The 27982-nt window shown below is 36.6% G+C and overlaps 1 protein-coding gene across 5 annotated transcripts in view; it reads right to left on the reverse strand.

Annotated features, from left to right (window-relative positions):
- CNTN1 (contactin 1) overlaps positions 1-27982 on the reverse strand; it is a 368724-nt gene that overhangs the window by 135953 nt on the left and 204789 nt on the right. For all 5 annotated transcript variants that reach the window (XM_058743101.1, XM_058743098.1, XM_058743100.1 and 2 more), the window contains 8 exons: positions 24474-24646; positions 21736-21831; positions 18897-19103; positions 15515-15614; positions 15177-15358; positions 9448-9572; positions 8636-8753; positions 2345-2495 (listed from right to left, as the gene is read on the reverse strand). In XM_058743101.1, coding sequence (XP_058599084.1) covers positions 2345-2495; positions 8636-8753; positions 9448-9572; positions 15177-15358; positions 15515-15614; positions 18897-19103; positions 21736-21831; positions 24474-24646 — 1152 coding nt within the window. The remainder of the gene's footprint in view (positions 1-2344; positions 2496-8635; positions 8754-9447; positions 9573-15176; positions 15359-15514; positions 15615-18896; positions 19104-21735; positions 21832-24473; positions 24647-27982) is intronic.

Below are 27982 nucleotides of genomic sequence, written 5' to 3' on the forward strand. Positions count from 1 at the left end.
AATTAGTCACTCACTTTTGCCAAAATTACGCCAGGATAACCTTCATTTTACTTGTTAATTGCTAAAGAATACTAACTCTAGAGAAGAAAAGAATTTTGGAGTTGCTCTCACATAAATGGCTCAGATAAAGATCACTTTAGAGCTGATAGCAGTCCATTAAATATGAAATAAACAACTACAAATAAATTCTGTTGTAAACTGTATATCATTTAGCTCCAAGTAAAATCATACAATTGAGAACCTAATTATAATTTATCAAGATTTATGTTTCTTCTCTACTGATAGGAAATATCACATAAACCATTTTACAAGCCACTAATCAAGTGTGGCTAACTGTAATGTGGAACCATTTTCTGTGGTTTATTAATCAGAATGAGATTACAGTTATGCTGAAAGACAGTTATTCAAGTGCTCTTTGAATATTATTTTTAAACAGAAATGTTTTATTTCTCTAAAACCAATTTATTAGTTGAATTTTTCTTAATGCATACTATCTTACCACATTGAACTTTATTTTTATGTAAAATACTGTATCTATTATAAAATCGTGCTTATAATCTGAAAAATTAATGGATTAAAGCAGTGAGCAAAAATTGGATTTTCAGAGTCTTTTGTCAAGAAGTAATACAACTTGATTCAAAGACTAAAAATATTCTGACAAGATTAAAATGGTAAGGTTTTAGGAGCTAGAACACATGTTGATATCTAGGAAAATATCCTTTTTCTTTTCCTTTTTTGAACACATACTGATATTTAGGAAAAACAAGGCCATGAAACCAGGTTCTGAAAAATCCTTGGTCAGAAAGGCTCATGACATTGGTCCTCAACAGAATCAGAGCAAGATTTTTTTCATTTAGGGGAGAAAGTTAGTGGCAGGGGTGGGGAGGCTGAGGGGGATGCTGTGCCACAAGTTTATTGCAGGGGTAACTAAGTACCTAGATAAGGGACTTAGCCTTTGGTCACAGTCTCTGCATTGCTCACTGTCTGATCATTAATGTTTCGGCAGAAAATTGAACAAATTAATTCTTCCTTTAACACTGATTCTGCTAGCATCATTTTGCTAAGGTCTTAATAAATCTTAGTCAAATCTATTCATTTTAAAAGTTAACGTGCTTGTGGAAATAACTACTGACCCTGTGCACTCCCTACCACCCCCCACCCCCCCATCTCAATCTCTGTCCCATACACAGCCACACTTGTGGCCATCCTAATAAGAGAACTGTGTTGGCATATGTTCATTCCATGTAAATATGACCCAAGTTGAAGTTTCAGTTTGGAGATTATCAACATACTTTCAAAAGTTTACTTTAACCGTTCCAGGCTTCGGATACATCAAAATAGAGATAATAATACCCATCTTACCTACTTTTTAAATTATTATTGTGACGAAGATCTGTCTTATGCGCTTTTGCTAGAATATTCTTTTTGAATGCAAAAAGTACATCTTTTTCTCCTTTATTTAAGTCTTTAACAGATTTGGTTACTCAAAGATGGGGTCTAAGCCCCCTAGCCTAGAAAACATTATTGATGAGCTGGATTACTATATCTTATCTCTTAAAACTCTTCTCCACTTTCTCCTAAGGGAAAACCTCAGAAACCTAAGAATTCTTAAATTCTTCCCCATCCTATACTCTCTGCCTCAGGGCCCTTGTACATACTCCTTTCATTGCCTATAATATTTCTTTCTCCCCCACTTTCACATCCCATTTCCTATCCTGACTTTCTTTCCTCCATACTCAATATTACCTTATCTTCTTCTAGTACATTTATAGAAACCATTCAGTGTGGCTTTTAAATAAATATTATGAAGTCACATGCTTTATATTTTATCCTAAAGCTACCAAAACATTGGTAATCGTTTACTTGTTAGGAAGGTGAGAAATTCCAATTTATTTTAAAAGATGGGAAGGGGTGATTTATTCTTTGAAATGTACCTCTATATTTTTTCTACTGAAATATTTAATGGGCTAACTTCATAAAACTAAACCAAATATAAACGGATACAGAAGTCCTTGTTAGGGGAAAATTAAGTCAGAGATCCTATTTTATTTCCCATTGTTCATTTTCCTCCCCCTGAGGACTTGGGCAATTTACCAAAAGTCCCTGAGTCTCAATTTTCTAAATTTCTTATAAATTACAGAAGCCTAAAAATTGAACCTTGATTATCACAGATAATAACAGTGAAGGGTAAGCATTTCTTACTTTTGTTTATCTTAGAATTACAGTGCCTTCTGCAGAGGAAAGTTAGAACAACCAACATTTACATAAGTCCTCTTTAAAGTCCTCTTTAAATGAACTTGGCCAAATAGTTCATTGCAATTGGATTTCTAGTTTCCGAACTGACCTGCTGCTATTGACGAGCCACTCTGTCCCTTTACTCCATGAGAATTTTGGCTTGGGTGCTGCTTTAGGTTTGCATTCAATTATGACCCTTCCTCCCTTAGCAGCTAAGATCTTTTTCTTCATAGGATTCATTTCAAAAGTTGGAGCCAAAGCTAAAAGGAAACAAATGATTATTTTTCTCTTTCACTAAAAAGGGAAAATAAAACATTTCTTCTATAGCATCTTTTATTCTTTTGATTAATAATCAACAGAAAACATTAATCCCACCAAATATTATCAGATATGACCATAAATATTTCATACCTAGTATTCATACATTTTTTTACTTAGTAACTTAACTGAGGTATATTTTACTTATAAAATTCACCCATTTTAAACGTATAAATCTTGCTGTTAACAGAATTAATTATTATGATTTTAGTCACAATCAATTGCTATATACATATTTACCTTTTAGGTAACATCCAATTTAATTATTTTGACTTAATTGCACAAAGGAAGTTAGGTGGAAGACTGGAGTTATATTGGGCATCATTATGAATATCGACATACGGTCATAATTAATACCGTCAACCATACTTTGAATGACCTGTCTCCAGTGTACAAATGAGAGAACTGATATCTATTAAGATTATATAATTTGCCAAAGATGCCATAGGCAGTATCAGGTAGGATTCACAATTGAATCTTTTTCCTACTGATTTGCCAGCATCCTCTTTTAATTAAACAATATGATTCCCCCTTTAGTATGCAAACATTTCTTGAGCACCAACTGTGTGCAGACGCTCTGATGCCAAAATGAACATATGTCTGCCTTCAGACCTGCCTGCAAACATCCATGGGAGTGATGGATGCAATTAATTGAAGGGTACATGATCCACCTATAGTTTCTGCTTATGTCAAAGTACAGAGCTTACGAAAAACAGGATACAGAGCCTCTTAAATGGTTACTTCAGTGATGACGTGCTCTATTTTTCTTTAGGTCTCCCACATCTGGCTCATTTCTCAATTTCCTTGTATTCTAGCAGAATTCTTGGCGGAGGGGGCATCCATTTATTTCTATACATCCAGTCTCTGTATGTAACTGTGTCCATTCTGTAGGCTTTTCCAGGCCCAAGTATATCTTTGTCCAGATATTAGCTTGTCATCTGCTAGTCCTGTGACTCTCAAATTCTATTTGTACATCAAAATAATGTGATGATCTTGGTAAAATGTTGATTAAGTAGGCCTGGTGTGGACCTGAGATTCAGCACTTCTAACAAGCTCTCAGGTGTTGTTATTGCTGTTGCTGCTCTGTGGGACACACTTTTATAGCAAGGATTTAGTTTATCCCATTGTTCTTTCAGTCTGAGTTTTGATAACTGACAATAAACAAATAAGTAACCAACCAACTTGTGTTGTACACCTAACTCCGTGTGTAGAATTTTGTAGAGGCTCAATAAATATTCTGGGTGACATATTGCTTGTCAAATAGGAAAGAAAGTTTAATGGAATTATATTTTAAAAATCTAAATTCATTTAGAAAATTAGAATTTTTCCTGAGTCTGAGTTTTAATGAAAAAAGTTGATTTCATATAGTTGTTTAAATGACTTCATACTTATCCAGTATTTGGATAAGTTGTTTAAATGACTTCATACTATCCAGTATTTGAATTTATAGTGAAAGAATCCAAACTATGTTCCTACATATTTTAGAAGTGGGAAAATGAGGGAATATTTGTCCCCAAACTAAGAAGACATGCATTTTTTTTTTGTCTATCATTCTTTACTGTGTCTATTAAAAAGAATAGTATCTGGTGTAGAATAAGTTCCCAAAAAATATTTGGTGGGTGAATAAATGAATTACCTAGATAGCAAAGGAATATATATAGAGAGAAGCATTGTTTCTAAAGCTAATAAACAAAAATTGATTCAAACAAATATAAAGATGCCCAGAAACATTACTATAAGGCTGAAAACACTCAAGCAGTTTGTTTAATAAAAGCCATTAAAATACTGATAAATTTTGTGCTTGAATATGGAGAGATCTTTCATCCTGAGCTGTTAAATTTTCTTATTATTTTGTAACATAGCACGATAAATAAATTTTAACAAAATATAAAAAGCTAACATTTGGAAAAACATTCAAAGTCACCTCATATCTTGTATAAGAGTCAAAACAATTTTATTGTATTTCATAATAAAGTAATATGGTATGAAGCCTGAGCCTGAATGTTTGATACCCAAATAAAGTAGATTAAATATATCAGCAAAGAATTTTTACCTTGGAGGGAATAAATGGAATATGATCTTCAGCATTATAACAAGAGACAGGGAAAATTAAAATTAAGAAGGCCTCAACTCTTCTTAAAGTTAGTTTTTCATATTCTTTCATATTTTTTAGTGTTAATTTATAGTGATAGCAATAATTTTTAAAAATTTTTTTAATATTTATTTATTTTTGAGAGAGACAGAGACAGAATGCGAGTCGTTAGGGGCAGAGAGAGAGAGGGAGACACAGAATCCGAAGCAGGCTCCAGGTTCCGAGCCGTCAGCACAGAGCCCGACGCGGGGCTTGAACCTACAGAGCTGTGAGATCATGACCTGAGCCAAAGTCAGACACCCAACCGACTGAGCCACCCAGGCGCCCCTGATAGCAATATTTTAAAGAATTTCCCTTTGGTGTAGCAATAATAAAATAGGCCACACTTTATAGTCACTGCTTTATCTTTTTGGTAATCAGTTGTAGAAGACAAAGCCTGGCTACATCTAGATTCATTACTTATAACATGACTAACGCTGATGACAGCTAATTAAAATAAAATGAAAAGGACATATTACAGTAAGGCCTTAATTAAAGTAGTTGTAATGAAAGTAAGGAGAATGTGAGATTTATGGGGTAACATTGAGAAATTTAGTAGATGTGATAGAAAGAAAAGATGTAATGAATTATGCCATTCTATAGAACAGAATTTTTCAGGATAAGGTGAGTGAGAAGTAAGGATTATAGCTTCAGACACGCTAAGTCTGGGTTATCTGTGAGGTTAACAGATGAACATTCCTATTAGGAAGCTTTATATTGAGCTAAGGATAAAAACCTGAGCCAGTGATATAAGAATCAATGATAGTTAATGGAAGAAGAAGAAATTATCAAGGATTTCTAAAAATTTGAAAATAATAATTTGGGAATAATAATATAGAATATGACAAAAAAGTGGGTTACAGAATAGAATGAAACCATAAGAATGGAATCTGAGAGCAAGATTTCTAACTGAGCAGAGGAAGGGGTAAAGAGGAAAAAATAAAAATGATCAAGAAGAAATAATCTGGGAGGTATGAAAGCATGGAGTCTCCAAAGCCAAAGAAGCAGAGAATTCAAGAATAAAACATGATTAAAAGGAGAGGCAGCATGAAAGATATGAACATACATATGCACATGGAGAAGAGATATCTGTTCATATCAAGTACAGGGTAAGTGAAAAGAAATGAATATAGGGCAGAGGTAAAGGGATTACAGGCATACCTCAGAGATATTCCAGGTTAGGTTCCAGACCACCCCAATAAAGCAAAAATCACAAGTGAGTCACATGAATTTTTTGCTTTCCCAATACATATAACAGTTATATTTACACTATATTATAGCCTATTCGCTGTGCAAATGGCGTTATGTCTGAAAATAAACAACGTACATACCTTAATTTAAAAATACTTTATTGCTAAAAAATGCTAACCATCATATGAGTTTTCAGCGAGTCATAGTCTTTTTGCTAGTGGAGGGTCTTGCCTCCATGTTGATGGCTGTTGACTGATCAGGGTAATGGTTGCTGAGGGTTGGCGGTGGGGGGGCATCTGTGGAAATTTCTGAAAAAAGACAACAATGAGGCTTGCCCCATCGATTGACTCTTCCTCTCATGAAAGATTTCTCTGTGGTATGTGATGCCATTTGACAGCATTTTACTCACCACTGAACTTCTTTCAAAATGGGAGCCAATCCTCTCAAACCTAGCCATGCTTTATCAGCCAAGTTGATGTAATATTCTAAATCCTTTGTTGTCATTTCAACAATCTTCACAGCATCTTCACCAGGAGTATATTCCACCTCAAGAAACTACTTTATTTGCTCATCCATAAGAAGCAACTCTTCATCTGCTCAAGATTTATCATGAGATTAGAAGAATTCAGTGAAATCCTCAGGCTCCACTTCTAATTCTAGTCTCTTTCCAGTTCCACCACATCTACAGCTACTTCCTCCACTGAAGTCTTGAACCTCACAAAGTCATCCCTGAGGGTTAGAATCAACTTCTTCCCATCTCCTGCCCACGTTGATGATATTTTGCATCTTCCCATGAATCATGAAAGTTCTTAATGGTATCCAGAATAGTGAATCCTTTTCAGAGATTTTTCAATTTGCTTTGCCAAGAGACATCCGAGAAATCACCATCTGTGACACCTAGAGCCTTATGAAATGCAGTTCTTAAATAATAAAATTTGAAAGTCGAAATTGCTCCTTGATTCAAGGGCCTCAGAATGGATGTTGTGATAGCAGGCATGAAAACAACATTAATCTCACGTACATCTCCATCAGAGTTCTTGGGTGACCAGGTGTGTTGTCAAGGAGCAGAAGTATTTTGAAAGAAATTTTTTTTTTTCTGATAAGTAGTTCTCAACAGAGGGCTTAAAATATTCAGTAAACCATGTTGTCAACAGATGTGCTGTCATCCAGTCTTTGTTGTTCCCTTTACAGAGCACAGACAGATTAGATTTAGCATAATTCTTAAGGGCTGTAGGATTCTCAGAACGGCAAATGTGCATTGGCTTCAACTGAAAGTCACCAGCCACATTAGTCCCCAACAAAAATGTCAGCTGTGAAGCCATTTCCTCTCTTCTCTACTCTAAACCTCATGAACCAACCTGAGCTAGTTTTAAACCTTTCTTCTGCAGCTTCCTCCCCTCTTTCAGTCTTCACAGAATTGAAGAGAGTAAGAGCCTTGCTCTGGATTAGGCTCTGGCTTAAGTGAATAATGTGGCTGATCTGATCTTCTATTCAGACCACTAAAACTTTCTTCAAATCAGCAATAAGGCTGTTTTGTTCTCTTATCATTCATGTGCTCACTAGACCTGCACTTCTAATCATAAGAACTTTTCCTCTGTGTGCACAACTTGGCTAACTGGTTAGCACAAGAAACCTAGCCTTCAGCCTATTTCAGCTTTTGACATTCCTTCCTCATTAAGCTTAATCATTTCTAGCTTTTGTGTGAAAGTAAGAGATGTCTGACTCTTCCTTTCATTTGAACACCCAGAAGCCATTGTAGGCTTATTGACTGGCCTAATTTCAATATTGCTGTGTCTCAGAGAATAGGGAGGCTCGAGGTGAAGGAATGTGGGCAGTCAGAACACACACATGTATTGATTAGGTTTGCTCTCGTATATGGGCCTGGTTCATGGTGCCTGAAAACAGTTTCAATAGTAATATCAAAGACCACTGACTACAGATTAACATACCAAATATAATAATAATGAAAAAGTTTTAAATATTGTGAAATTACCAAAATGTAATACAGAGACATGAAGTAAGCCAGTGCTGTTGGAAATATGCCTGCTCGCTGCAGGATTGCAATAAACCTTTGATTGGTAAAAACACAGTATCTGTGAAATGCAATGAAACGAGACGAGGTATGCCTGTTTTAGAGAGGAGAAATACTCACGCCTCTGGATGAAGAACATGAAGGGGAAAATGTAGTAAAGATTTACATACTTTTGAATGTGGATAGGAAATTGATATATTTTATTTCAAAGGGTTTCAATTGTTATGGCAGAGTAAGAAAGCAATACCAAAGAAGGAGTCAGGGTGGAGCAAAGAGCTTGAGGAATGTCCTGAGGATTTTAAATATCAATTGTAGGATATGAGATCCAAAGACTGCTATAACTAGCAAGTGCTGAAGATCCATCTGAGACTGGGTCACATGCATTGTGGAAGCATCAATCACCACAATGTGATTTTCAGGAAGTATTTAACAGCCCAGACATAGGAGAGAACAAGACTTGTAAAAACTGGCGTGTGTAAAGTTTGCTTTACCTATAAATCATTTTTTTAAATTATTGTACTCCATGCTGCCTCTAACTTATTTACTGTTCTCCAGTGAAAGAAGGGAAATAAAACAACAATATCATCCTGTTCCAAACCACATTTTGAAAGTTGTCACCTTTAGTGATCCAACATACAATCAAATATGATCTGCAGAAACCCTTATGATCATTGTTTAATGTGGCGCTTTCTTGCTGAATGTTATCAGAAACTAGAAATGATACTGACCCAAGATCTTCAACTCCGCATTTGCATATATGGCTCCATGTGTGTTTTCAGCTATGCACTGGTACATGCCAGCATTTTCAAAAGTCACATCATACAGTCTCAACTCCCCTTTATGATACTGAAAAGAAGACAAAGCAAAATACATTTCCTTGATAAACTTTAACAGAAATGCTTTTATTTAGGTCTGGGCTGGTTTGCCTTTTCATTCAGGTACAATATTTTGCCCCCACTGTTAACTAAGCCAGATACGGTAGGGTTTAAAACCCACTTACCATGCCCAGTGGCTCTTGTTCTATTCATCCTACAGAGCTGGGAGTCCACTTTTTCCCTCTTGGCCCAGCTGGGAGATTACAGAGGGAAGGTACAGAAGGGCCCCACTGCTGCTACTTGTCCCCAGGGCTAAAGGTAGAACCTTCCCTCTTACCTCTGTTTCTGTGGGGTCAGGGAAATAGTGGCCAAAAAAAAGAGGACAATATCAGGTAGTAGAGAAGGAAAAGTAGGAAGAAGGGCAAAATATGGAACAAAGGGCAAAATAAGGAGAGAGAGGAAGAGAGAGAGAAGGTAGACATAAGATTGCAGAAACGTTGTTTTAAACTGAAAGAAGATAATTTATTGTTCACTTCCTTGTTTGCCTTTTTTGAAGACTATTTATTTATTTATTTATTTATTTATTTATTTATTTATTTATTTATTTAATTTTAGGGCCAAGATACCCTTACTCTATTGATTCTCTTGCTAAATTTATCTGAGGACCACTGGAAATGGTGCCTGAGTATGGACTCAAGAACCGCAAAACACTTGAACATACATACCGCATATCCATTTTTCAGCCATCGGATTGTAGGGATGGGCTTCCCTGTGGCCACACAAGGCCAATAGAGGTCACTGCCTATATCCACCTCTGTGTCGTTGATATGTTCTACCCACTCAGGAAACGCTGAAAGTTAAAGAACATTGTAAGTGTCAGACTCAAATCTCAACACTCAAAATAATCTCAAGAATGCAAACGTCACATTTGGTTGATCTTCTTCTGGAGAATACATCAGATATTATATATGCCATAAAACCAGCGTTAGAGCCATTGAAATTGCATCCCCATAGGTCTTCAGGTAAATTTTATCCTACATTGTTATAACATGAAGTAACTATAATCAATTCATAATTATTTTCCTATATGTGAACCATGTGTTGTTAGAAAGCTAATTCATGAGTAACACTACAGTAATTTATCTTTTCTTATAACTTAAATCTTTCAAAATGACAATTAAGGTTTTAAAAAATTATGTCTTGGGGCACCTGGGTTGCTCACTTGGTTAAGCATCTGCCTTCTGCTCAGGTCATGATCCCACGGTTTGTGAGTTCAAGTTCCATATCAGGTTCTGGGCTGACAGCTCAGAGCTCGGAGCCTGGTACCTGCTTCAGATTCTGTGTCTTTCTCTCTCTCTGCCCCTCCCCTGCTCACACTCTGTCTCGCTCTCTCTCTCTCTCAAAAATGAATAAACATTAAAAAATTAAAAATTTCTCTCCTGCAGGAGGGGGGATGAGCTAAATGGGTAAGGGGCATTAAGGAATCTACTCCTGAAATCATTGTTGCACTATATGCTAATTTGGATGTAAATTAAAAAATAAAATTAAAAAAAAATTCTCACCTGTAACATTTTTAAAAAATTATGTTTTGGGGCACTTGGGTAGCTCAGTTGGTCAAGTGTCCAACTTTGGCTCAGGTCATGATCTCGTTGTCTGTGAGTTCAAGCCCCACATCAGGCTCTGTGCTGACAGCTCAGAGCCTGGAGCCTGCTTCAGATTCTGTGTCTCCCTCTCTCTCTGCCCCTCCCCTGCTCACTCTCTTTTTCTCAAAAATAAATAAACATTATTTTTTTTTTAAATTATGGCTTCATTGAGTATGACACTAAGTATTTTCTTTTGGAATAAAGAATCAAAATTTTTTCCACTTCCTCAGGTGTCCTCCTTTTGATGTACCTTTCACCTAGTGGCCACTGTCACATTTTACTGTAGGATTAGAAAAATGCCTTGATCACATAATTACTCTTTCAATATTAGAAACCACATACAAGAGCTATAATTGGTGAAATCCATGCTTTAGTGAAATTAATTTCAGCTTCATCATTTCATCTGATCTGGTAGCTAAAGAAAACTGCTAAGTATTTCCCATACCACAAGTAAATATTTCTAGAGAGCAAGCAAATGGACACTATGACATTTTTTTGAGTATTTAAGTTAAATAGTTTCAATAAATGTACGTAGGGGTGCCTGGGTGGCTCAGTCGGTTAAGCCTCTGACTTTGGCTCAGGTCATGATCTCACGGTTTGTGAATTCAAGCCCCACATTGGACTCTCTGTTGTCAGGACACAGCCTGCTTCAGATTTTGTGTTCCCTTCTCTGTCTGCCACCCCCCACTTGTGCTCCCTCTTTCTCTCTCATAAATAAATAAATAAATAAATAAATAAATAAATAAATAAATAAATAAATAACTGTAGGTAAATAAATTGATATAAAATAAAGGAGGTAGGAATAGAGAATTAATTGTGAGTGGAGGAGAGTATTTTATTTTCTTTAAAAAAGAAAACTTTGATATATTAATTTTATGACAAAATACTATACATGTCTTATAGAAAGTATTTAATACATATAAATAAAGAGTATAAAACATTTTTATGATCTCACTAGATATAATCCCATCAAGATTATATGCGTGTGTGTATTTATAACACAATAAGCTGATTTAGTATATTTTCACTTATCATTACATTTTGGTAACATATGTAGACAGTTATAAAAATTAAATATTGATAAGAATGTTAATTGAGAGAGGTTTTATTTTGTAGACAATCTTGGCAATACATAAAACAGGAATATGAGCACCTTTCATGCCTTGGACTCTAACACACAAGATATCACATTAAAAAATACAATAAGAATAAATAATGGAATCAGCTTGACTATGATTTAATTTTGTAAACTGGTTGTTTGATTACACCAAAAGATAAAAAATGAGTGTTTCATTAGTAAAGGAACAATAATAGTTCCCTTAATAAGATTCCCTTACAAATATCTGCTGTCACCTTGATTCTTCTAAAGAATTAGACATTATATAGTTTAGAACTCTACTCGGCTAAGAACCTGGATCGTAGTTTTCTTAGTACACTGAATAAAAACAGATCTATAAGCACTAGAAACCTGGTAGAATGCCAGCTTTATTTAAAAAACGTAATGTAAGACTCTAACCAGAATTTTTCTCTCTTCTGGAGGTCACCTATGTATACTTGATATGTATCAAGTGAATTTTGTTGGGGTACTGAATATACAAGTCTAGGGTTCCAAGAAAGTATCTGGGTCAGAATTTTCAGGTGCCAGAGCCTAATTAAAGCCATGATCATAGATGAAATCACCAAGGTTGTGAGGAAATAGAGAAGATTTTCAGAGACAAACCCTGCTTGCTCCCATGTTCGAAGGGCATATGGATTGAGGAGGAGAATGCAAGTGGTGCATAAGGATGTTAGCAAAGTACGGATCCCAGATGCGAAGCACAGAGAGCGGACAGCGGAGGACAGCACAGTCAGCAGGGGCGTCTGTTGCTGCTGGATCAGGTAAGACACAGCTGCGAAGTGGCCATTCGCTTCAGCAACATGACCTCATTGGTGATCAAGACAAGATTCCAGCAGGGAGGTAGGTATGAGACTCAAACAAGAGTGAATTTTAAAAAGAAGAAAAATTGACCACAGCACATTTAGAAAGTATAGCCAAATCTGTCAGGGAGACAAGAAGAAGGGGAATGGAGCAGCAGCCAGAGTTAAAAATATTTTAAAGAAGTAGGAAACAAGACCACTATACACTGATGAGAATGATCCATTGAAAAAAATGATTACTTTCGCCGGAGAGGGAATTGCTGGAACAACAGCCTTAAGGAAGTAGGAGAGTACAATCAAGCACAGAGTAGAGGTGTCGGCCTCAGATAGCAGCTGAATCCATAGCAATGAGATATGGGTAAAGGTATTGGATAGATGTGGGGTGGGAGCCTGTGGAAGTTCTAACTTGACCTTTCATTTTCTCAGTGAAAGAAGCCGCCAACTTATCAGCTGAGAGTAAGGTTGAAGGAGGAGGTGTTAGGGTTTGAAGTAAACTGTGAAGGCATGAGTAGGTCATCTAAGGGACTGCAAGAGTAAGTGGGCCTGTGGAAGTAAAATATAATTGCCAGGCAGCACCAAGGGCCCACTTGAAGTTAGTGATGAATAATTTAAAATGCTCTAATAAGTATGGTGATGTTTATCTCAAGTCATATTCTAGCCCCTGGTTCAGGCACTGTAGGCAAAAACCTCGATTTTTCCGGGGTTGGCCTTTTACAAATGTAGTAAGACAAAACAGAAGGTGGTGAGTGCATTGTGGAGGAGTGCAGGGGAACAGTTATGAATGATCACAGGTTTAGGGAAGAGGTGGGTAGAGGTTAGAGGAAGTGAAAGAATGTTAAACCATGGCTAGATTAATTGGTTACAGTTCCTGGTAGAGTCCAAGGGTATTAGAGAGACTGAACTAGAAAGATAGGAGATAGTGGTTTGAAAGATATGTGTGAAATTGAGATTATAAAGGGATTGTAATTTGGAGGGGGGCATCTGGATGGCTCAGTTACTTAGGTGTCTAACTCTTGATTTTGGCTCAGGTCATGATCTCACAGTTGACCATGAGATTAAGCCCCGTATCGGGTCCATGCTGAATGTATAGCCTGCTTGGGATTCTCTCTCTCTCTCCCTCTCTGTACCCACACCCCTATCTAAAAATAAATAAACGTTAAAAAAATAAAGGGATTGTACTTTTTGGTAACATTGAGGTCTGAAGTGTGGCCATGGGAACGGATCATTAGGGAAGAGGAGTTCAATAGAACTGAGAGGCCAAACTACTAAAGATAATCATAGTCTAAGTTGATTTTGATGTCACTAAGAATGTAAAGAGTAGTGTTCTGGTTTGTAAGAGCTGCCAAGAGCAAAATCCTTAGAGAAATGAGGAGGTTTGTCCTGACAGATAGTTAACTGGACATTTAAAGGAAAAGAGTGTATGGAACAAGAAGAGCAGGTATACTGCAAGCCAAAGGGAATGAGAGCTGTGGAAGAAAATTAGCCACTGCCTGAGAGGATTACAGGGGAAGCAGTGTCTTTAAGGGAGAACCATGTTTTCGTTAAGTGAGAAGTTCAGAGTAGAAGTTATAGAGAAGTTGAGAATACAGGGGATTGCGATGATAGCAGCCTGTGTGTTGTAGAAAGTATGGTACAAAGGTTTCAGAAGTTAGGGATGGGGATGAGATGGAGACTGAGAAGGACATGTGCAGAGCTGTGTAGGTGTTAAGTTCAGATGATAAGGGAGGCCTGGAGTGCGTGGCTTTCTGTGCCAAATGGAATGAACAGGGTAAAGGCAAAAAGAGCCTAATCCTGGTGAATTCTATGGGATGGTGGTGGTGAGACTTCATGTGTTAAGTCATTGGAGGCACTTACTTCATCCCTGTATAGACAGAGGCCTGGGTCTGGGTAGGGGCCACAATGCCCCTTCCCCATTCTGATATCACAGTTTGGCTCTCACATGTGTATGGAGGCATATGTTCAGTTGCTTGTGTATACTGGTATAAATGTAGAGGTTTGTATATAGTATGAAAACAGTATGAATCCTGGACAGAGGACAGAGAGAGTATTTCTCTTATGTAGTTCCACTTGTTCATGTCATAGTGTGTGCCTCTGAGTAGACACTCAATGGATGCTTATCCTTTAAATGAATGGGCTTACTGAAACCTTAGATGTTTGCTTAGTTGTGATCTTTAAGTTTTATATTGTACAATAATACAGAAATGGTTTCAGCCTGAAAAGTTTCAAGTGGTCCCTGAAACACAACATTCTATCCCCCTAAATGTAAGTGTGTGTGTGTGCGTGTGTGTGGGTGTGCGTGTGTGTGTCTGAATCAAACACTTGACCAAGGAAATTGCTTCAAAAAAATTTTTTTTCCTCTTTTGGAAAAAAGGAGGTTCTCAAACTGTGGCTCCTGGTCTGGTAGCATTAGCATCTTTTAGGAACTTGTTAGAAATACAGATTCATGGGCCCTAGATAGAACTTTCTAACTCAGAAACTCTGGGAACCAGCAATCTGTGTTTTAACAAGCCCTCCAGGTGATTTTGAAGCATACTTGAGTTTTCAAGTCAGTGGCTTAGCCTGAGTCATAATGCATAGTTTCTTCTACAAATAAAAAGGTATTGGGGAAAAAAAAAGAACAAGGAAGGGAGTCAACAAGTTACATCAATTGTATTTTCAGAAAATTATCAAGAACACTACTATGAATCCATTGGTGTTAGTATGATGCTAATAGAAGTTTATAACTTTTATAAGCCATATTTGTGACTTCATTAGATGGATAAATATTTCACCTTTTTGCATAATATAAGATACATCACTGTTTTTAAACTATTATATACTAGCTTTTCAAGTATGGAAATGGCTATAAATAAGATACTGATGCAATTTACAGAAAATTAAAATAACATGTCTACCTTGAACATAAATTCTTGCCTGGTGTTTATCCTTTCCTCTATTGTTCTCAGCCTCACATTCATATGTGCCTTCATCTTCTAGCTGAATATTGAAGATCTTGAGGACAGCCCCAGAGGTGCTGATCTCAGCAGTACTTGGCATTGGTTCTAGGACCTTCCGCCATCGGATATCAGGAACGGGACTTTAAATAGGAGATAACAAAAGCTAAGGGTCCACAACATTTCAAAGTAAATTACTTTGTTTCTCTATAGCTAAACACTTACATCATTTATTTCCTAAATGGTACAAAAATTAATATATTTCTATATATGTTAATAAAAAATATAAGTATACTTACTTGCCAAGCGCAAAACACTCTAATGTCACATTTTGGCCCATCAATGCATAAATGTCCTTGAACTGAACTACGATATCAGCAGGATATGGTTTTGTTGTTCCTAATATCAAGAAAAATACAAATATCCACGAATTATTAGGCAGAATGAAAAGAGTTTTTTTTTTCAATATTGTAATTTTGATAGAATTACTTCAGTATGGAAGACATTTCTCAAGTACTGGGAACTATCTGACCATATCACAATGCATAGACGTATTTGTTTATGCATAGTATGTATATAGCATAAATTTCCATCTAGCATTTCCAATCAGATTGACTCATTCTCAAGCTGTGTAACTAATTTTGCTCAATTCACTAAAAAAATTTTTCAAGAGGCGCCTGGGTGGCTCAGTCAGTTAAGTGGCTGACTTCGGCTCAGGTCATGATCTCGCAGTCCGTGAGTTCAAGCCCCGTATTGGGCTCTGTGCTGACAGCTCAGAGCCTGGAGCCTGTTTCGGATTCTGTGTCTCCCTCTCTCTGACCCTCCCCTGTTCATGCTCTGTCTCTCCCTGTCTCAAAAATAAATATAAAAAAAATTTTTTTAAGAAGTCTTAAAGAGCATCAAAAATGTGTGAAACACTGTGCCAGGCACTAAATGAGACTCAGGAAAGAAGAGAAAGGACAAGGGACATGAGGGAGAAGGGTAGAAGGAAGAGAGAAGAGTGTAAAAGAAAGAGGCCAGGCGACAAAAGAGGGAGAAAAGAAGAAAGACATGCATATGGCAAAAGGGAAATAAGTTGAAAGAGGGAAGGAGAGAGGGAACGAAGAAAAGTGTTTATTCAGACAACACTGTGCTTATCAATATAGTTACCTTATTGAATGTATTGAGCACATCTGTACTGAGAGATGCTTTATTCCCTCAATCTTACAGTCACAGAAACAGGCTCAGAAAGGCAAAATGCATGGTTTAAGATTATAGTATGAATGGTACTTTGCACTTCATTGATACTAGAGAGACAAATAGTTACACAATGACTGAAAATACAAGTCAAAACAAAAATAAGGGTCTGAAAGGGTGGCAGCTAAGGAGGATGGTTGATTATGCAGGGCCTATGGGAATTTCAGGCAAGAAGAGTATTTGAATTCACTAGACCAGTTCGGGTTGAGGAAACAACATATTAAGACAAAGTTTCAGGAGTATGCAGAGAATTTTTTTTTAAGTGTAGGAATTCACAAAATATATGTGTTGAAGATGAGCTTGAATCTATTATCTAGAAGGCTTGAAACTGTGACATTAAACATTTTGAGAATAATTTCCTTGGTGATTAACTGCCAGTGCGCTTGGGAAAGAGAATTTATATGAATATCACCTTTGGTTTAAGTAGAAAATCTTGTTGGAAGTTTTAAAGAATGGAACATGGAGAAGAGAATTTTAGAAGAGTATCTAAGGAAGGCTTTGTCATTACTTCAGGCAAAACAGATGAGGGCTTGAGCAGTAGGAATAAAAAGGAAAGAACTGGTCGAAGCTGTCTTTCAGAGGCAGAATCAACAGGACTGTTCTTTGGGTCAATGTTTTCACAACCCATAGATAAAAGATCCAATTCATTGTAATCACTGGGGATGCTTGCTGAACCTACAAATTCCTGGGTCACATCCCAGACCTGCTGAATTAGTATTTCTGGGTTGTACATTTCCGCAAACTTCCCAAGTGCTTACATACTAGCTGCAGACCACTGAATTAGCTATCTGGAGGATGAGGAGAGGACAGGACTTGATGATTAAAAATGCTATTCTGAGATAGTACAGATATGACAATACCACCAAACAAAATGAAGAACACTAGAAGTTTTAGACATGAGATGACAGATGTGTCTGGAACATTTTGAACTTAACATTCTCAAAAACATTCTGTATGACAAGCCTAGGAGGTAGGTAGAATTAAGTCCTAAACAAAGAGAAAAGTTTTAGATATAAGAATGTGGACTCATCTCCATAGTGCTGCTGTCGAAAGGCATAAATTGGTAAGAATATCTGAAAAAAGATTAGAGAGAAATATAAGAAGGAGGAAGATCTGGGGAAGGGTACTGCATAGAATTTGTCAGAGAGGCAGGTGGAAGATAAGGGGAGGGAAGGAGCTGGGAAAATTAGGAAAAGAAAGAAGAGTTCAAGAGAAGCATAGGAGATCAATAGTGTCAAAGTTCATACAAATTCAGAACTGAAAAGCATACTTTGGATTTAGCAAACAAGAAATTGTCAAGATGGTTTGCAGTTAATACAAAAGAATACACAGAGGGAAATGAATGGAGAATAAAGATTCTGAAAAAAAAAAGCAGGAATTAAATGATATAGTGAAGTCTCTAAATGAATCAAATGGTAAATGAACTAGTGCAACTGGAAGAATTAGCTAGAACAGGAAGAGAAACACTTCTTCCACAGAGATGCTAGTAAGAAATAAATAGATGAGATGAACTTCTGGGGTAGAATAAGAAAGCAACCTATAGAAATTTTTACATGCTGGCTCCTTATGATTCTATGAGGTAGTAAATCTCAAGTATCTCCAAGATTGTGGAGAGAAAAAAGAGCCAGAAGTCAAAAAATATTTATTGAATACCAACTACGTGACCACAATCTTGAGTAGAAAAAATGCAGCCACAGTGATATGATGACATTTTCCCCATTTCTTATTTAGAATAGAGGCAGGAACCAAGCCTAGGTCTGTGAACAACAATTCCCAGTATTTCTTCAGAAGCCTGAACTCACTGATGTGAGTGGTAACAGGAGGACTATGATAAAAACAATGGGAAGTAAGCAAATATGTTGGAGTGATTTTCTTAGGAAGTGATGCATTAAAATAAGGAATGCTGTTCAACTAGAATCTTGGAAATGCCATTCAGGTCTGTCAGTGATCATCAATTATGGCATCATGGTAGTGATACCCCATGCTACTTACTTATAGCATAAAGGCAATACATACACTGATTTGCTTCATGTAAATAGTTCCTTAAAATATCAAAGTAATAAAACTGCATTTATTTCCTAATTCTATAATCACTATAGCTTGTTTTGATCTAATCATTTGTTCTCTTTCATTAACTTACTAAAAGCTTTGAATGGACATGAGAATAAAAGCAGAGGTCAGTGATTCCCACTGTAACCAATATATGGGTATTAGGCTAATGAATCAGTCCCTACACATTCTCTGCCATCTTAGGGCACTTTTAACATGTAAATCTCCATCAGAAAAACTAAGTAATGACCAAGACTTTCAAAGTCTTCTGTTTGTGTATCTTCTGTTTGCCCTGACTGGGCAGCCAACAAGTCTTCCCACTGGATACTTCTTTTCATATTGTAAGTACTCCATAAGCAGACAATCTGCAAAAATAGTGTGTAACAAAATACTTACGTTCAGGTAGTGGAATGAGTGGGATAAATTTGCTGAACACACTCTTTGTAATAGAAGGACTGGATACAAAGCAGGAATAATTGCCTTTGTCTGATGCCTCGACATTTGCAATGTAGAGATTTCCATTTGTCTGAGACACAAATCTTCGTTTATCCATTGTGATAAATACAGGAAATTCATTTAGAAGCCAGCGGTAGCTAAGGTCATCTGGAAGAAAATATTGTCTCTTAAAACTGTTGTTTTCTAGCAGTAAGCTAAGGCATAATCTAAACTAGGCTATTGCAGAACAAATGTTGGATGTAAGCCAAGACAAACAGTGCTTTTTCCAAAAGCTACCATATTTTTTTGAGTAAATATAAGCATGGCGATAAGCAATGGTATCTCTCTTTCTCTCTCAAGTATTGTATGGACTATTAATATTCTTACTTCGATTTCACTGATAGGCTAAATGAGACTCAGAGAGGTTAAATGTTTTGCTTAGAATTTCATGATTGGTAAGTAGAATCAGACCCTGCATTAATATAGGAAATTCCAAAATTTCATGACCCATCTTCCTTAATGCATTTTAAAAATAAAATGAAGGGGCGCCTGGGTGGCGCAGTCGGTTAAGCGTCCGACTTCAGCCAGGTCACGATCTCGCGGTCCGTGAGTTCGAGCCCCGCGTCAGGCTCTGGGCTGATGGCTCGGAGCCTGGAGCCTGTTTCCGAATCTGTGTCTCCCTCTCTCTCTGCCCCTCCCCCGTTCATGCTCTGTCTCTCTCTGTCCCAAAAATAAATAAAAAATGTTGAAAAAAAAATTTAAAAAAAAAAAAAATAAAAAAAAAAAATAAAATGAAGATTGTTAACCACACTGTGTCTTTATATCTTTTTCCTTTTGCACTCCTATTTTGAATAACAGATTTAGAAATGAATTTCCATTAAGTCTTTTCTTAAAACAGCAGCCAGACTCATCTTTCTATAACTTAAGCAATGTCATTGGACTTCTCTGGTCTAAGCCCTCCAATGTAAATCTCACTCTAGTTAAAGCCAGTGTAATCACTATGAATTATAAGGTCCCATGTGATACAGCTCTTGTATCTCTCCAATTTCATTTCTTACTACCTTCTACCTCATTCGGTCTATTTCAGTCACCCTGACTTCCTTGATCTCCCTCCACAGTCCCATCTCACCCCTTGTTCCTGCTGCTGCATCCGCCTGGTATGCCCTTATCTCAGACATCTGCACTGTTAGCTTCTTCATTTCCTTCAGGACTTTATTCAAAGTTACCTTCACAGCAATGTCCCTTATAAGAGTTCAGCTATCCCTTTAACACTTACTCTTTCCCTTCCCTGAATTAATTTTCCACCCTGGAGCTTACCTACTACCAATATCTTGGTAGGAATGTAGTTCAAATGGAATCTTGGAAAAGCTATACCTGTTAACTATGGATCTTGTCTGTTGGCTGTCTCTTCCTGTAGCAAATCCCTGAGGGCAAGTGGATTTTCCTGTTTTACTCAAATAGGTATTCTTGCGGCATACACAGTGCCTGGCACACGTAATTGTGTAACAGGTGCTCACAAGAGATTTGTTGAATGAATGAGTGGTTAAATGAAGCCCATCCAGTGCTGAATGTAGTCAAATGTAGTCATTGGCTATTTATGATCATTACCTTTGTTTGTGGGAAATGCTATGGAGATCAGGGGATTTTTTTCCCCGTAGTTTTAGCAGTTCTTCATAGTAAAAGATTACTCTCTCATAGGAAGGTTGTTACATGATTTTGAATTCTATGTTCTTCCTATATTTAGCATTTAATAGTATTTCTCCTGTTTTATTAGAGAGAAAACTACTGATATTTGGTATATAAACAACCAGACTTGATATACATATAATTGTAATAGAATATATTCTCTACGGTCTTTAAAGACAAATTTATGCCATAATATTAGAATATAAAACATTGTTTTTTTTCCACTGTGAAAAGTAGGGTTTATATATTGTTTCAAGAAGATATTTTATAAAAAAAGCAAATGAAAATTAATGAAAGTATATAAAGTGTTCATCTTTTAATTAGCACTTGGTGGCTTCTCTTTTAGCCATATCAAAGCACAGAAAACCTGTATTCAAAGGCTGAATCTTGTTACAGATGACAATTTAACCCCTTTCTAAATTGGATGATTATTCTTGCAGATAGATTCCCTAAAACGATTAGTAATTTATTATGTCTTTATCCTTTTCAAGCATTTATATAATTCACAGTATACTATAGATATAATACTTTTATTTTTTTTATTTTTTTTTTTTTAATTTTTTTTTTCAACGCTTTTTATTTATTTTTTGGGACAGAGAGAGACAGAGCATGAACGGGGGAGGGGCAGAGAGAGAGGGAGACACAGAATCGGAAACAGGCTCCAGGCTCCGAGCCATCAGCCCAGGGCCTGACGCGGGGCTCGAACTCACAGGCCGTGAGATCGTGACCTGGCTGAAGTCGGACGCTTAACCGACTGCGCCACCCAGGCGCCCCAAGATATAATACTTTTAATGAAATGACTGACCAGCACTGTTCTATTTTTAAAATAATTTGTAAATAGTCTATCATATTTTCTCCTGTGTAACAAGAATGTTAATAAGGGCATAATCTAACATATATGTTGTTTATAAACCAATATGATTCCAGACCTTTGGAATTAGGGCCAAGTGACTAAAGAGCCTAGAAGGGTCTATAACCATTATTAAGTGATACATTACAAGGTTAGACAAATATTGAGTCTTATTTAATCATAAATGTACCATTATTGTTAAGAAAATTAAAACTGATGCATTCATTGCACAGATGCTTACAGTCACAGAGGAACTTAGTTTACCTGGAAAATGGTAGGGAGGATCACAGAGAAGCACCATTCCCTTCCCTTCTTTCACTCTGACCTCAGGACGCTCCTCAGGTGGGAAAGGGTCAAGATCTAATTATGAAAGCAAAAAGGAAAACATTCACTCTCCAGTCGATAGAGATTTTCATTAAAGTATATCTTTTACCTACTAACTCATTTTTGGATATGATACTTCTCAGTTGCTTTGGTGGAGCTGTGTGAGTCAATTCTGCTTTTATATGCTGGCATTTGCATAGACTCTAAAAGACTTCTGTGACGAACTCCAGCAACTGGATATTAGTATCGGCCTACGTAAGTGTGCTAACAACCCTGAAGATTACAAATATCCTCAACCTTTGCTTCAAGTTTAGGTAGAATCTTAGTAAGGTAATTTCAATCTCAGTAAGTAATTTCCATCTGGAAATACAATTGGCTCAGACAAAACCGGGATTCTACCAAATAAGTAAAGAGGAGTGACTTGGGAGTCCCAAACTCAGTTGAAAAGTCTATTTCTCTTCCCAAGGGGAGGACTCCAAGGGGGTGAAGGAATAGGATGAATGGCAGGATCCTAGTCACCAACTTTTTCTCCTTTTCAAATTCTGAGTTTTCCTTAGTCTCATCTCCTTCATTCTTTTCTGTTTACTTAGAATTCACATTTTGTTTAGTTTCATGATACTCTATTTTTTATATTATTTTTGAAAAATTTTTAACACTTATTCATTTTTGAGAGATGGGGAGAGACAGAGCATGAGTGGGGGAGGGACAGAGAGAGAGGGAGACACAGAACCTGAAGCAAGCTCCAGGCTCTGAGCTGTTAACACAGGGCTTGAACCACAGACCACAAGATCATGACATGAGCTGAAGTCAGATGGTTAACTGACTAAGCCACTCAGGCACCCCTCATGATACTCTATTTTATTCTTTATTTGTTTTACTCATGCTCATTCTGTTTCAGCCCTGCCTCATCTCCTACTTCTCAGTACGTGAATTATAAAATCAAACTGTTACCTCTCTGAATATATTTGTATCTCAGAAAAGTCATCATTCTAATTATTACCTTTTTGCAGAGAGCCCTTCAGATATATATCTCTCATCCTGATGCCTCACTTGAATGCCAACCCCATCCTCAAATACTTAGCTGACATTTCAACAATGATAACTTAATGTCACTATTTAAATGCTTCCTCCCAACCTTGAAATTGGTTTTACTTGATCCCATTCCATTATTAAAGAAAGCAGAATGTTTCTGCCCTTTGACTTGACTTTCCTTTTAAAAAATTATTTAGGTTCCTTTTTCTTCAATGCAATGCAATTGTTCTATTGTTTCTTCAAGGACTGGGTTTATTATTTATATTCCAACTGTGGCCACATTAATTGAGTCTGATTGTTCACACCCTCTGGTAATCACTGCCACATGGGTCCTCTTAAAACATAGTTTTCAGGGTGCCTGGGTGGCTCAGTCAGTTAAGCGTCCGGCTTTGGCTCAGGTCATGATCTCACGGTTCATGAGTTCAAGCCCTGCATGGAGATCTGTGCTGACAGCTAGTACCTGGAACCTGAGAATCTGTCTCAGTCTCTCTCTCTGCCCCTCCCCTGTTTGTATTCTGTCTCTATCTCCAAAATAAATAAACATTAAAACATTTTTTTTGATTAAAAAAACATGGTTTTCATCCTATAATTGATTTTGCAAAGGATTTAAGTGCTAACTTATAAAATCACATACTGGAGATCATCTAGCCCAACCCCTCTTTCAATGTGCAATTTTCTTCTAGAATAGCTTCTATCTTTAAGTTTAGCACAAGGTTCCTGAAGGTATTTTTTCACAACTGCCTCCATAAGGAGAATATTTTAAACTTAAAATAATTAATTTAATTTAATGTATTCTTAATAAGGTAAATTAAGTACTATGGATTAAGATTCTGTCAGGTGGAGTTGAACTTTAGAGAACAGAAACTGTTAGTTACAATGTCGAAGATGGTTTCTGCCCCCAAAAGCTTCCATTGAGAACACATGGCTTGACACTTCCACTGAAACTAGTTTTTAGAAAGTTATTCAAAATCCCGCAGAACATGGCCTTTGTTTCACGACGCTTCACTCTTGAAATTTTCTCTCCACAATCTGTTTTTAAAATTTTTTTACATTTATTTTTGAGAGAGAAAGAGAGAGACAGAGTGTGAGCAGAGAGAGAGGGAGACACAGAATCTAAAGCAGGCTCCAGGCTCTGAGCTGTCAGCACAAAACCCAACATGGGGCTCAAACTCATGAGAGGTGAGATCTTGACCTGAGCCAAAGTAGGATGCTTAACCGACTGAGCCACCCAGGCGCCCCTCTCCACACAGTTTTAAATGTGATCATATAAGACCCACTTTATCTATGGATCCTTTCTTTCATTTTCTTTTCATCTTGATTTTTCTTATTGACTCTTATGATGACATCTAATTTTTACTTCACCTAAATACACTTGACCATGGTAAAGTTACAGTCACTTACAGGGCGCCTGGGTGGTGCAGTCGGTTGAGCGTCCGACTTCAGCCAGGTCACGATCTCGCGGTCCGTGAGTTCGAGCCCCGCGTCAGGCTCTGGGCTGATGGCTCGGAGCCTGCAGCCTGTTTCCGATTCTGTGTCTCCCTCTCTCTGCCCCTCCCCCGTTCATGCTCTGTCTCTCTCTGTCCCAAAAATAAATAATTAAAAAAAAAACATTGAAAAAAAAAACTTTTAAAGTTACAGTCACTTACATCCAAAGCTCAGGGTTGCTTCAGTGCTTCTGACCATCCCATAGTTATTTGATGCCAAACAGTAATATATTCCAGCATCTTTCTGTTTGTCAGGGTTGTTGATAACCAGGTTTCCTCCTACCATACTGTACCGATCACTTGTCAGGTCAATATCCCCATTATTCATTCTCCATCTATGAGAAAGAAAAACAAATGTCATATCAAAGGTCATGAGGTCTGCAAATAGCATACTGGGCTAATGTCATTCTAAAACAATATGGGTATGGCTCCATGTGAAATCAGATGATTAAGTAGATGACTTGGTATGGTATTTCTTCACACCCTATAATTCTGGGTCACTGGGCTCATAATTTATGATTTAGATCAGGCACATAAAGGTAAATGTTAAAGTGCATGAAACATTTTCTCTTTATTGAGACATCTGCAGAGACATATATTTCACTGAATTTTGCTACATTAATTGGTTTCTTAGCAGATATACATAGATTATAAATGATAATCATCTATGTACTAGTAAGATTCATGCATATCCAGATGTGTTGCATAAAAATGCATTACTCTAGTAAAAAATAAAAAATAAAATATAAATTTCTGATTCTATATATCAAAATAATTTTTCAATAAAACTAATTGAAGTCAGGGTTCTACTGAATAAATGTCACATTCTGACCACTAGAGGTCGATCACACAATTTGAAAATTGCAAAAATCAATTGGATCTTTTGTTTCCAAGCCAATATACAATTGCAGGTGTATTTAGGGGATTGTGTTATGAATAAATTGACTAAAAACAGGAATCTAACTTCCTTGGTGAGATTATGAGAAGAATAAATGTAGAAAATAGTTTTCAATTAAGCTGACCATCTGTGTAATATACATACTCATTCTGTATCAGGGTTCATGTCTTCAGCAATGTCACAGGCAAGAGCCATGGTCAATTAGTGTGCTGGGGCCTCATGGCTCATTGCCTTGCACATTTCTAATTAGAGTTAGAATCTTACCAAAAAAAGCCTAAACATTTTAGAATACTTTTTATTAAATCAAATTACTGGAACATTTTTAGTTTTAACTTTTATAATATAGGACGTAATTTAAAAGCAAACCCAGAAAACTGGGCTTTTGCATTTTGAAAGCCTCCCAAATTCCAACCCAATGAATAAATCTTCCTTCCCCCCAGTTTGATGGCAATGTTGGCCCTACTTGAACAATCCATTGTCAAGTTGTTTAGCACTTGCCAAGGCAATGGGTTTCCTTGTTGAGCAATTCCAATTTTATTTTGTTTTTCCACTATGATGACTCCAAATTTTTGCTTATTGCATTAATTCTTCTCCAGTACATTTGATTCTGCCTTTTAGGTTATATAATGATTAAGTTTTGCTACGTTTGGGTAGGTTCACTGGTTTACTTTACTTTCAGGAATACACACCATTCTTGTAACTCCTTTCAAACAGTTTTAAATGCAATTTAATTAGCATTCTTATTATTTTGGGGGTCAAAGCAAGATGATGAAAGCTTCAAGGCTGATGAGTAAAAGGTAAGGTTCCCTGCTGTGCCTTTCAGGGTGTTGCCATGAATAAGACATTACCATGGAATATGCCATAAATATAAAACTACTGTGTGAATGACACATTGCATGATGACCAAGGTTAGTATGGCTCGCTCTAAATTTTAAGTAAATTTTAAAAACTTCAAATGTTCTTTTCAATCAGACGCACTGCATCATGAGCTGAATTCTTTCTTTCCTTCCCTTTCTTCCTCCCTCCCTTCCTCTCTTTCTTCCTTCCTTCTTTCCTCCCTCCCTTCCCTCCTCTCTTCCTCCCTTCCCCCCTTCCTCTCTTTCTTTCTTTCTTTCTTGTTGTCAAATGCAGACTGCCTTCATAACAGAATTAAACATCTACTTCTCCTTCCAGCTCTCTATATTAAGGTGCAAGGTCAGGAGGCCACACTCATCCTAGGCATTCAGTGCTGGTACAACCTATGGAAGGGAGTTGGTGATATATTTGTCAAGCAAAGCTTTCTCTCTTATTTTTACATTTTAAATTTTGATAAGAACGCTTAATATGAGATCTACTTATGTAAGGTATCTATAATAGTGAAACTAACGAAGCAAAGTATAGAATGGTGGATGCCAGAGACTGGAGAGAAGAGAAAAAAGGGAGTTGTTAATCAATGTGTATTAAGTTGCAGTTATGCAAAGTTTTGCTTCTTACTGTGTCTGTGGGGTTGGGAAGGGGTTGAGCACAGTAAGAAACTCCCATTTCTAGAACACTATCTGAGAACAATCTCTTCGGTTACGGTGCCTCCATTTCAGCCCATAGACTGATCTGCTAAGTTTCCATGTATGAGTGTCAAGGACAAAGTGTCACAAAATAAGCATCACCGAAATAGCTTTTGAGATCACTAAAATAGCATTTGAGATGTTATCAACCTATCTATATAGACACATACTGAAAAAATTATATGTTTCTTTGAAAGCCATAAAACCTGTGTTTCAGTCCTGGATCTGTGATTACTAACTCTGAAGCAAGTCAGTTTACATATTCAAGATTCAACTTCCTTTCCTATAAAACTATGTGCTTGGGTTAGATCTCCTCTACAGTCCCTATTAGTTATACTATTCCATGCCCATAACTATGTATATAAACACCTATTATGTATGGCTTAAGGGTAGAAACAAGTCTAGCTCATCAAATATTTTCAGAACAAACATATTACTTATAATTTATAAAATGTCTATTTATTTTGTACTCCCATGCATGAAATTGAAACAATAAAAATAATTTCAAAGGGATGGTGATTTTGTATATAAATTCATATTTTATTTTAAGAATAATTTTGTAATTTAACCCAGAGACGTAAGAGAGTCTCTTGAACTCAAGAGAAAATAAATTCAATTAGAATGAAATTTGATAACGACTTTTTATAACAATAGACAGTTGTTTTTCTACTGAGAAAAAAATACTATGAAAATCAATCTTGTTGAGTGACAACCTTCAATTAAGTTAACTGACATTAATGCACTAAAGTCCCAATTTCCCCATCAATCACTTGCTTTGTCTTCATGGAACCATTTCACAGGTGAAATTCAAATCCATTGGTGTCAGGTTGATTTTTTAATCTAATTCATTGTATCAGGCTAGGAATTGTTAGTATACTTTTCTGAACCATCTGAAGCAGAAAAACCCATTGTTCTTTTTTTATAATATAAATATGTACCTCAGAAAAACAGAGGGAGATATATTTATATGAACTGTCTAATAGGCAGGGATATTTAAGAAATTTGCTGTATTATCTGGAATATAGATTTGATACTACTGAAAAAAGTGGTGCTTTCAGGATTATAAATGCAAGCTCTCTAAATGTAGTTGATACAGGAATAACATCTATCATATGTAAGTATGCATTATCCAGGTCAATGAATATAAGAACATTTTATTCTCAAATGAGTATATTTAAATTGTGCATGATTTTCACATAGCCTTTTATGTGGTTAAATCCATGATCACCATT

The sequence above is a fragment of the Neofelis nebulosa genome, chromosome 8 (assembly GCF_028018385.1).
Source record: "Neofelis nebulosa isolate mNeoNeb1 chromosome 8, mNeoNeb1.pri, whole genome shotgun sequence".
NCBI classification, from domain to species: domain Eukaryota; kingdom Metazoa; phylum Chordata; class Mammalia; order Carnivora; family Felidae; genus Neofelis; species Neofelis nebulosa.